This window comes from Musca domestica, unplaced genomic scaffold (assembly GCF_030504385.1).
Source record: "Musca domestica strain aabys unplaced genomic scaffold, Musca_domestica.polishedcontigs.V.1.1 4, whole genome shotgun sequence".
Taxonomy (NCBI): Eukaryota; Metazoa; Arthropoda; class Insecta; order Diptera; family Muscidae; genus Musca; species Musca domestica.
In genome coordinates this window covers 12,543,571-12,556,420 of record NW_026712328.1, presented here as the reverse complement: position 1 = coordinate 12,556,420, position 12,850 = coordinate 12,543,571, and the positions used below count along the sequence as shown (strand labels likewise).

General features: G+C 33.5%; 1 protein-coding gene across 2 annotated transcripts in view; it reads left to right on the top strand.

Moving 5' to 3' along the window:
• Positions 1-12,850, top strand: part of LOC101893109 (uncharacterized) — a 73,760-nt gene that overhangs the window by 17,224 nt on the left and 43,686 nt on the right. For both annotated transcript variants that reach the window (XR_009342934.1, XM_059126664.1), the window contains exons 4-5: positions 7,640-7,677; positions 7,741-12,259. Coding sequence is in view for 1 of the 2 variants with exons in the window: in XM_059126664.1 (XP_058982647.1) it covers positions 7,640-7,677; positions 7,741-12,259 (4,557 nt within the window). In the remaining variant the exon portion in view is untranslated. The remainder of the gene's footprint in view (positions 1-7,639; positions 7,678-7,740; positions 12,260-12,850) is intronic.

The following is a 12,850-nucleotide window of genomic DNA, read 5'->3' as shown; positions in this document are numbered from 1 at the left end:
AAGTGAACATCTATTGTAATTTTTGCAATGAATATTTATTTCTATTTAGAAATTACTATGGAGTCATTACTTATAATAACAATTGTGCCGCTTACATAGCTCCGCTTTATGATTTATTATATATATATAAAAGTCTATAGTCTTCTTCTATATATATAAAAATCAATTGTTGTTTGTTGGTAACGGAATCAGTTGAAAACGGGTGGACCGATTTGCATAATTTTTTGTACAAACTTTCGTCATACCCCGAGTTAGGTTTTTAAAGAAAAAAATATTGCCCACGCCTACTTTTACGCCCACTATCTTGATTTATCTAAAATCTTCATATTGCCAGATAATAAAGATATCGGTTTGAAAATTATTACACGAGATACTGTTGACTTTCCCTCCAAACTTAGGAATTTATTTGGGCGCCAGGGAACTGACCACGCATACTTCTAAAAGCATAAAATCCGTAAAAATGTGAAGTTTTAAAATTTTCATTTTGACTTTTGAAGTGTACAATAGTAATGTTTTATTTTGCATGATTTTTTCTTTTTTTTCATTTAGACTTACTATTTCGGAATGTACATTTGTAGTGTTTTTTTTTTTTTTTTTTTTGAATTCTAATATGATGTGTAGTCTTTTTGGGTAGTAGAAAGCGACGAAAATTATGGAGTGGCGGAACTTAATAGATGATGTCAAAATAATATAACGTGGTCAAACCAAAATTGCTAAAAAATCAAAAACTCTTAAATGGGGAAAAACTCTTAAATAGGGAAAAACTGAGAACATTTTTTCAATGGAATCAAATTTCAAAATAATAGTAAGGACCAAACTTCGTAAGGACCTTTAAATATTGGCTGTAAAAACCAGCGAAGAAGCTGAAGATTTTTTCAATTTGTTTATTAGTTGCTATGCTTATAACTCATGAACGTTTTGACGGATTTTCACAATTCATACGACTTCGGAATGGAATCTTGCAAAAAAAATTGCGTTAAATATGCCAATCTATATATATAAATGTAAGTTGTGTTAGTTACTACGCTTATAACTTAAGAACCGCTGGATTAATTTTAACGATTCACACAAATTCGGAGTTGTCTACTCTCCGAAAAGGATAATATCCAAAAAAATCGCGTAAAAATGTGATATATTAACATTTTCATTTTGACTTTTCAAATGTACAATAGTAATGTTTTATTTTGCATGATTTTGTTTCCATTTTGACTTACTTTTTTCTAATGTACATTAGTAGTGTTTTTTTATATTTTACTAGCTGGCCCGGTCCGCGTTGCCGGCCCCTACTTTTAGTCTATAATGCATATTTTTTTAAGCATTATAGAATTATGAAAGCGGCACAATTTTTATTATAAGTAAAATAACTCCATAGTAATTTCTAAATAGAAATAAACATTCATGGGAAAAATTATAATAGATAATAATCTACCGTCGGTTTTAGATATTTTGAATAGCCTGATCTTATTTTTCAGCCTAAGGCTATAATTGAGTGTTAAAAACCTGTATGATATAGAACTTCTATAATAGCCCCATGTGAAAACTCAGCTAAATTTTTGGTATTGAATTTCCAATGTTAAGAATACCGTGATGCGTGGTATTTAGTTTTGTCCACCTCATAATTGAGGGCGGAATGATTTCAAAATAGTCAAAGATAATTGCTTTTTTACACCCATTACCGTGAAATATTAATTAATTTATTTTTGTCATTTAAATTGTGAGTTGGAGAACCCATAAAGTCCATATTTTTCATCATAGTATAATTCAATAACGAACAAAAAAATTAATATTCGTGATTTTTTAATGTTTCTGCCACAATTTGATATTTCGGAGTTTATGGCATGTAGATGTTAATCCCACATCTACGTTCCCAACCAATATTCTCTTTGGAGTTTCAAATTCAATAGTATATCAAATTTTCTTTTCTGACCAAACATTGGTTAGGAAAGCGGATTTGTGGGTACACTAATGTGAGAACTATATTCGAATAAATGCCTATGTGGACAATTATCTGAGGGACGATTCTCTACCCCAGAGTTGCCTAAATACAATTTTTTAGCCAAATCAATTGATGAATGTGGTCAAGACCAAGATGGACTCTACTCCGAAAATTGAAAATATTATGAGAAGAGGTTTTTACACCCTTAGAAACAAAGATGCCAAATAAAGGCCTAAAGATGAAAAAAATGTCGAAGACCCCGAACATGGCTTAAATTATATGATGGTTATACCAAAACATGATCATATTTTGCGAGGATGGTTTCTTATCAAATTAAAATGAGTGTAAGAAAAATGTGGTTAAAATGTAAACAATACTTGAAATAGGGTTGTACCCTTATCCGGGGGTCATATATCATGACCTGCAAAAGCGATTTAAGACATCTTGAAAGTTTAGGAAGAATTTCTTTCTTTTTTCCTAAATGTCCAATTCGCTCTACCATTTTGCACCCTTTATATTCGGTATTTCACTGACTGCAGTTCCAATGAATTGCATTTTGAGTTCTCATTGGGCGGATTATTGCCATATGAAAGATGTAGGTCCACGTAGGTCACTCATTTTATTTTAAATATTATTCATTCAGATTTCAAGGCAATAAAAAATGTTCACTTCAATATAGTATGTCAAATTGAAAAAAATCACACCAAAAAGAAATTTATTATTAATATTTTTATTGGATACCATTCCAAAATTGTATGAATTGTCAAGCCGTTCTTTAGTTATACCTTATGTAATTTTTCCCCGATTTGAGAATTTTTGCAATGAGATCTCTTTTTTCAAGATTTTTAGAAATTTTGACTTAAATTTGGTGTGACCGCGTTAAATTATTTCGATAACATCTATTTCGTTTCGCCACCACATAATTTGGTACTACACTTCAATGTAACCCGGCTTCTATTTCAGTTCTCAAGAAATCGAGTCAAAATAAATTGGTATTAATATTCGAATCAAAAAGAAAAAAAAATATTATAAAAAACACTACAAATGTACATTCGAAAAAAGTAAGTCAAAATGAAAAAAAAACATACAAAATAAAACATTACGATTGTACATTTCAGAAGTCAAAATGAAAATGTTAATATATCACATTTTTACGCGATTTTTTTGAATATTATCCTTTTCGGAAAAGAGACAATTCAGAATTTGTATGAATCGTTAAAATCAGATCAGCGGTTCTTGAGTTATAAGCGTAGTAACTAACACAACTTACATTTATATATATAGATTTTTGAATTTGAATATTAATACCAATTTATTTAATTGACTTGATTTCTGGAGAACTGAAATTGATGGCGGGTTACATGGAAGTGTAGTACCGAATTATGTGGTGGCGAAACCGAATAGATGATATCGAAATAATTTAACGCGGTCACACCAAAAGAAAGATAATTATTAATTAAAAATAATTACTTTTTCAAAATCGCTAAAAAATCACAAAAAAAGAGATCTCATTGCAAAAATTGAATCGAATTTTAAAATAATATTCTGACTATTCTGAAATCAGTCAGCCTTCAATTATGATGTGGATAAAACTATTTTGACTTATTTAAGTCAAGTGATTTTTTCAGTTTGACATGCTATGTTGTTCTGCTATATTTTTGATCTGGCCTCTATTTATCATCTTGGATTATTAGGGCTGAAGAAAGTTTTCAATGTAGGTCGATGTTTTGCAGTAGTGCCCATATAAAGGTACTTCCTGATTTTACCATATTTCAAAGGATTTGGCTAAAAATGTGTATTTGGGGGGTGAAAATCTTACACAAAAATTTCAACATATTTACAAATTTTAGAATTTTTTCCATATAATAGTACCCCCTCAAGTCCACCTTTTGACGGACAAACAGACCGACATGGTTAGGGGGACGTAGAAGAACTCTAATGGACAATCTGAGGTGCTAATGGCTTTAAAAAAGTAATTAACTTTGGCTATTCTTAATTCACTCAGCCCTCAATTATGAGGTGTACAAAATACAGCAAATTCCAAATTACTGCTCATTTGACTGAAAATTTTGCATACTAAAAATTAATTTGATCCCTTACATGGTTATAAGATTGATATATACTTTTTAATAGATTTGTATAGCACATCTACACCTTTGAACCCCACGGTTTAAATATTGAAGCCCACGGCTTAAATATGGGTACTGGTATTTTAAAACACTTTTAATCGACCAGTACGCCAACACTTATATCAGTCATATCTGTGAATAATTATGCTTTGACAAATATGCATAATAGACATTTTGACTTTCGAATGTACATTTGTAGTGATTTTTTTTTTTTGGAATTCTAATATGATGTTTAGTTTTTTTGGGTAGTATAAAGCGACAACGCATAAAACTGTTATTTATAGATTTTATGTATTTATTGGGTAATATGTATAATATCATTTCAGAAGAGAATAAGATATGAAAATTCTAAAATCGGGAAAAATCGAAATTTTTTCAATGAAATCGAATTTCAAAATAATAGTACATTCTACAGACACACTTCATAAGGACCTTTAAAAATTCGCCGTAAAAAAATCAGCGAACCAGTTGAAGATTATTTGTCTTTTTTCAATCCTTTCTTTTTTCTATATTGAAGTGTACATTTCTTATTATTTTCAATTCTGAATGAATAATATTAAAAATGAAATGAGTGTGTAATACGATTTTAAATGGCGATCTTTCATGTATAAAATTGGCATCTAGCTTTCAACTCCAGGACCTTCAGCTGGAAGATGCGAACACATTTATACAAACAAAAATGACCGAAAAAGCGTTATGGGGTTCACTTCAAAAAGTGGACCTGTTTCTTTCATATGACAATAATTCGTTCAATGAGAACTCAAAATGCACAATACATTGGGACTGCAATCCGTGAAATACCGACTATAAAGGACGCAAAATAGTAGAGCGAATTCCTTCCAGAAAAATTTTCCAAACATTCAAGATACCTATAATCGCTTTGGCAGGTCATGATATGGGCCCCGATAACGGAACAACCCGATTTCAAGTATATTCTACATTTTAACCATATTTTTCGTACTAATTTTATCTTATGTTGATAATTTAAAAAAACCATCCTTGCAAGAAATTATCACGTTTTAGTATCACCATCATATGATTTAAGGTATTTTCGGGGTCTTGGCCACTTTTTCCATTTTTTGGCCCTTATTTGACATCTTTGTTTCTAAGGGGGAAGAAAACCTCTTCTCATAAAATTTTTATTTTTCGGAAAAGGGCCCATCTTAGTCTTGAGGCTACATTGGGTAAAAAACTCTGAGGTCGAAAATCATCTTACAGATAATTATCCACATAGGCATTTATTTAAGTATAGTCCCCACATTAGTATACCCCCAAGTCCACTTTCCCAACCAATGTGTGGTCACAAAAGAAAATTTGGTATTCTATTGAATTTGTAACCCCCAAGAGAATATTGGTTGGGAACACAGATTTATGATGTACGTATATATGAAAAAAACTCCGAAATGTCAATCTTGGACTTATTCAGTCGGAAATTGAGGCAGAAACATGAAAAAATACGAAATTAGAAAGTAACACGAGACCGAACATTTCTTTAATCATCATTGAATTACACTACGATGAAAAATGTGGACTTTATTGGATCTCCATCTCACAATTTAAATGACAAAAAATGTATGCCCAAAAGAGTATTTTTTTTGGATATTCTGACAACATTCTGCCTTCAAGTATGAGGTGAACGAAACTAAATACCAAGCAGTACGGGATTTTAAACGTTGGAAATACACATTCGAAATTATAGATCATTTGAATGCAAATGTTAAGCTTTTTACAACAATAAAAATTGAGCCGAATTTTCACATTGGACTATTATAGATGTTCTTTATCATAAAGGTATTAACACAAAAATTAATTTCTATTTAGTCATGGAGTCATTACTTATAATGAAAATTGTGCCGCTTACATAAGTCAGATCTGTGATTTATCATGCTTTAAAAAATACGCATTAAAGACTAAAAGTACGGGCCGGCAACGCGGACCGGGCCAGCTAGTAAAAATATAAAAGAAGAAATCCTTTTGGCGTGAAATTTTTTCAATTTAAAAACTATATAGAAGTGTACATTTTTTATTGTTTTGAATTCTGAATGAATAATATCCAAAATGAAATAGTACGCAATAAGATGTTAAATGGCGATCTTTTATGTCTGAAATTGGCATTTAGCTTTCAACTCCACGATCTACGTCGTGCTTCAGCTGGAAGATGCGAACACATTTAAATAAACAAAAATAACCGACAAAACGTTATGGGGCTCATTTCAACACGGGGACCTACCTACTCCTATCACATGACAATAATCCGTTCAATGAGAACTCAATATGCAAAATTCATTGGGACTGCAATCAGTGAAATACCGAATATAAAGGGAAAAGGATTTCTATTCTTTCAGAAATTCTTCCTAAACTTTCACGATACCTTAAATCACTTTTGCAGTTCATGATATGGGCCATAACTCCTGGATAAGGATACAACCCGATTTCAAGTATATCTTACATTTTAACCATATTTTCATACTAATTTCGGCAAATGTTGGTAATTTGGGAAGAAACCATCTATGCAAAAACTGATCACGTTTTGTATAACCATCATATGATTTAAGGAACCGGACATTTGTTTAATCGTCTTTGAATTATACTATGATAAAAGATATGGAAATTATGGGGTCTCCAACGCGCAATTTCAATGGCAAATAATTCATATTGCTTTAAAAACAAGTAAAAAAATTATGTTCGGCCGGGCAGAATTATTACTATCATCCATCTGAGGGTAAAAAAAAACATTTTTATATAAAAGTATCTAAATTCAAGCGTGTTCCACTTTAAACTTCATATACCAGTAAGAAAGTTTGGATAATGCAGTTAACTTATCAAAAAACCATAAAGTGATTGAGGCCGTAATATGGGGCCATACCAAAACGGGAACCTATGTTGACAATTTTATACTTTAAAATACCTTCTAAAATACCAAATTTGAAACAATTATACGCATAAATGTGTGGATTATAAACATACACAATTTAGGTAGATATCGTTATATGTGTTAGGCAAATCCGAGGAGAAATGTGGCAAAAATCATCAAAATACCGAATTTCGAGAGAAACCGTTATATGGGGACTATACCAAAACGTGATCATTTTTAATACCAACCATCCTATACACAATACAAATTTTTCAGCTAAATTTTGACGCTATACGTCAAATAATGTGGGCTGTATCGTAATTTAAACAAACAGACATACAGACGGACAAATCGACTTAGAGTTTTATGCTGATTATGAATATATATGCATATTTAATGGGGTCTATGACGAACATTTAGTGATGTTATAAATGGAATAAAAAGTTAATGTACCCTCCTTTCCAAGGTGGATGATATAATAGCATTAAAGACTAAAATTACGGGCCGGCAACGCGGACCGGGCCAGTTAGTTTACATATAAATATTTGTTCATGTTTCTCAACACTTTGCATTGGTCGAAATTTTTATATTCAAAAAATTATACCCATAAAGCACATATAAGTCAATTACCATTCCATAAATTTTTGCTATTTAGACATTTTGTAAAAAATTCTCAACAATAACATCTAAATACTAATGTTGGAATCTTTTTCATTTCAGATGGCAATGTTGCGAATGGTAGCGTCAGGAAAGAAGAAGTAATGCTCGGTAAGCCATTGCTCTTCAACTTTTTTTCTAAAATATTTGTTATTATTAATTAGGGAGCATCAGACGATATTGGCAACAATCCAACTGAAGCTTCTATTGGCAATCAAAATTTACTAACTGGTAGAAATAAACATGGTCTCCAAGAAAGATTTTCTGATCAAGTGTTTGCAGAAACGCATTTACGCTCTTTTTGGAAAGAGCACAAACTGAATAACGATATCCCTCTAGGAATCGAAGTTTGTAACCAAGTGGATGACAAGCCGCTGCAACACAATGAACCGGAAATAGCGGAAAAGATTTCGTACGATATCCCTCTAGGAATCGATGCTTGTAGCCAAGTGGATGACAAGCCGCTGCAACAAAAGGAGTTGGAACAAAATGAGCCGACAATAGCGGGAAAGGTTTCGTACAATATCCCTCTAGGAATCAAAGTTTGTAACCAAGTGGATGACAGGCCGCTGCAACAAAACGAGTTGCAACACAATGAGCCGAAAATAGCGAAAAAGGTTTCGGACGACATCCCTCTAGGAATCGATATTTGTGACCAAGTGTATGACAAGCCTCGTCATGAGCCCTTTTCAAATTTACCTACCGATGATGAGCATAAAACCGAGGGCAGTAAAGAGGAACCAGATATTAGCGAAGATCTTACGAATTCAGTTAAATTTAAAAACCTGAACCAAGAAAGAATTCCCAGATATTTTAATGGGGTCCCGCCGGTGTCATCAAAGGAAACTTTACTACCGAAACGTAAACTCCATAAGGAAGGTACTGCTTTTACAATACCATTCCATAATAAGAAGAAAAACATACGAACAAAAAAATTAATTGACAATAATGACTCTGACACCCATGAAGGTGTACAAAATACAGAAGAGATTGATTTCCTGTTGGAAGCGGAATCTCCAACCAAGTTATTTGACGAACTCTTTCAATTTGAAAACGATATTGAAGATTTCGACCGAGATATATCGCAGACAATCGATGACATTATTCGTCTGAAATCGGAAAACTATACAGAGGAAACAAGTTGCAATACGGATACTTTGGATTCTTCTCTACATAAACCGGATACAGTTTTACATACAATTATCGAAATAACTGAACCCGAATCTTTGAGACATGGCGAATGCATATTTATTGCAGAACCCCTGGAAGAAATATCTATAGTCATCGATCATTCAGAGTGCAATTCAAAAGTATCTGATACTAAATTATCTCAATACGACGAGTTAATAAACTCAGCTCCAACTCCTCCAAACGATACACCACACAATAGCGATGACGAAACACAGAAGGCATTGGAAACCATAAAATATAATACAGAAAATAAAAATAGTCCGGACATCGCAGCTAGTATTATACAAAGAGCATTTAAAACATTTTTAAATGTTCGACAGAATGCTAAAAACACAAAATCTACCGAGGCGAACTTATCTGGATTTGGGCACCAAGATTCTGCCAAAATAGTTGAAAAATCACCTGAAAATTTGCAACACTTAAATATAATTGGAGAGAAAGAGAAAATAATGAACTTGGGAAAAAATGTTGGGCTATCCTCTACTCAGCCGGAAAGCTTTTGTGATGATACATTTAAGCAGGCTGAAGAAGAAGTTGCTGCTAAAACAATACAAAAGGCTTTCCGAAAATTCATGGAGAGCAAAGGGACTCAGCATATCAACAAGCCTCAAATTTATTTAGATCATTCCAAAGTTATTGAGGAAATGGAGACCAGAGATTCTACTGGGCCCGAAAGCTGCATTGATAATTCACATAAGCAAAGTGAAGAAGAAGCTGCTAAAACTATACAAATTGCATTCCGAAAATTTATGAAGGGCAAAAGAACGGAACATATCAACATGCCTTCTACAGAACATTTAGATCTTTTAAAAGACAAGGAGGAAATCGAGACCAGATATGCTACTAGTCACGACATCTGTAGTCATGATTCTCTTAAGCAAACTGAAGAAGGAGCTGCTAAAATTATACAAAAGGTATTCCGAAAATTCATAAAAAACCAACGGACACAACATATCACCAAGCGTTCTATGGAACATTCAGATCAATTAAAAAGTAAAGAGGAAGTACAGACCAAAGATTATACAGGGCCCGAAACATGTACTGATGATTCACCTAAGAAAACTAAAGAAGAAGCTGCTAAAACTATGGAACATTTAGATCATTCTAATGTCATGGAGGAAATAGAGGCCAGAGATTCCACTGTGCCAGGACGCTGTAAAGATGATTCACAGAAGCAAACCGCAGAGGAAGCTGCTAAAACTATACAAAAGGCATTCCGGAATTTCATGAAGAGCAAACGGACACAACATATTACCAAGCATCGAATTGATTTAGATCATTCCAAAGATATGGAGGAAATGGAGACCAGAGATTCTACTGGGCCCGAAAGCTGCATTGATAATTCACATAAGCAAACTGAAGAAGAAGCCGCTAAAACTATACAAATTGCATTCCGAAAATTCATGAAGGGCAAGAGAACGGAACATATTAACATGCCTTCTACAGAACATTTAGATCTTTTAAAAGACAAGGAGGAAATAGAGACCAAATATCCTACTGGTCTCGAAATCTGTAGTCATGATTCTCTTAAGCAAACTGAAGAAGCAGCTGCTAAAATTATACAAAAGGTATTCCGAAAATTCATAAAGAACAAACGGACACAATATATCACCAAGCGTTCTATGGAACATTTAGATCACTCAAAAGGTAAAGAGGAAGTACAGGCCAAAGATTATACTGGGCCCGAAATACGTACTGATAATTCACCTAAGCAAACTGAAGAAGAAGCTGCTAGAATTATACAAAAATTATTCCAAAAGTACATGAAGAGCAAAAAGACGCAACATACCACCAAGTCTCAAATTGAGTGTATAGATCATTCTAAAGTTAAGGAGGAAATGGAGACCGGAGATTCCACTGAGCCAGAAAGCTTTTGTGATGATTCGTTTAAACAAATTGAAGACGAAGCATCTAAAACAATAAAACATTTAGATCATTCAAAACTTAAGGAGGAAATAGAGGCTAGTGATTCGACTGAGCCAGAAAGCCATGATTTACATAAGCAAATTGAAAAAGAAGCCGCTAGAACTATACAAAAAGCATTCCGAAAATTCATAAAGAGTAAAAGGACAGAACATATCGACATGCCTCCTACAGAACATGTAGATCATTTAAAAAGTAATGAGGGATTAGGGAACAGAGATTCTAATCAGCCAGGAAGCTTTTGTGATGATTCACTTAAGCAAATTGAAGACGAAGCTTCTAAAACTACAGAACATTTAGATGATTCGAAAGGTAAGAAGGAAATAGAGACCAGACGTCCTACTGGTCACGAAATCTGTAGTGATGATTCTATAAAGCGAGTTGAAGACGAAGCTGCTAAAACTATAGAACATTTAGATCATTCAAAAATTATGGAAGAAATAGAGGCCAGAGATTCTACTGGGCCACAAATCTGGAATGATGATTCATATAAGGAAACTGCAGAAGAAGCTGCTAAAACTATACAAAAGACATTCCGAAAATTCATGAAGAGCAAAAGGACAGAACTTATGAACATGCCTCCTACAGAACATTTAGATCATTTAAAAGTTAAGGAGGAAATAAATACCGGAGATTCCAATCAGCCAGATAGCTTTAGTGATGATTCACTTAAACAAATTGGAGACGAAGCATCTAAAACTATAGAACGTTTAGATCATTCACAAATTGAGGACACAATAGAGGCCAGAGATTCGACAGAGTCAGAAAGCTATAGCGATGAATTACATAAGCAAACTGCTGAAGAAGCTGCTAAAACTATACAAAAGACATTCCGAAAATTCATGAAGAGCAAAAGGACAGAACTTATAAACATGCCTCCTACAGAACATACAAATCATATAAAAGTTAAGGAGGAAATAGAGATCGGAGATTCCAATCAGCCAGCTAGCTTTTGCGATGATTCAGTGAAACAAATTGGAGACGAAACATCTAAAACTATAGAACGTTTAGATCATTCACAAATTGAGGACACAATAGAGGCCAGAGATTCGACAGAGTCAGAAAGCTATAGCGATGAATTACATAAGCAAACTGCTGAAGAAGCTGCGAAAACTATTCAAAAGGCATTCCGAAAATTCAGGAGTAAAGGGACAAACTATGTTACCGAGTGGCCTTTATCTGAGATTTCAGAAACAACTTCTACTAGGAAATCGAATTGGTATGTTGGCGATGAACTTATTCAGGCAATGACTCCTTCAGAAATTTCTTTCGAAGAGACCGAGGCTTACATAGAGCTTATCCCAAATCCACCGTATGTAGTTGGCAACGCAATTAGTAGTAGTTTGGAACTGAAAAATGCTATTGATACTAACGCAATATCTGCAGCACCAATTTCTTACTATAACGACAATACGATCCTGACTAACTCACAAGAGTCTAATCCGATTTCTAAAGAAAATATTTCAGACCAAACCCTTTTAGAGCCTTTAATGAAAACGACCTCAGACAAAGTGGGTGGGGATGGACATTCCCCAATGGAGGATCCAGAATGTGATAAAAAATGCTATGGTAAGTATTCACCTCTTTTTATCTAATTAATAAATTTGAACATCTTATGCTATTGCAAATTTTTAAGTTTTGGTTTGCAATATCGCATAATTTCCGTTTTTTTTTGATGCAAATTTGTTTTGCAGGCAAAAATTATTCTTTCAAAAATTCATTTTAGATTGGTTCGACCCAATTCCATCATACGACTTTAATTTTTTAAGTTATAAAATGCTTGGATGAATTTGATAGTTTTTATACCCTACAACACTATGTGTTGGGGGTATTATAAGTTTGATTGGGCCAGAATTTATGTAACACCTCGAAATATTGATTTCCCATATAAGAAAGTATATATGGATCTTCCTAGCTCGCCGAGCTGAGTCGATCTAGCTATGTATGTCCGTCCGTCCGTCAGTCCATGTGAATTTGTAATCACGCTACAGGTCGCAATTATAGCCCGATCCTCACGAAATTGAAATTGGAGGCGGGTTTTAGGCCAGAATAGAACCCTATTTCTTTTGGAGATGATCGCATACTATTTAGGGGTTGAAATGGACCAATTACTGAAAAATTTTTAGGGCGGGGAATAAGCCTACCAATTTGGGTGGTCAT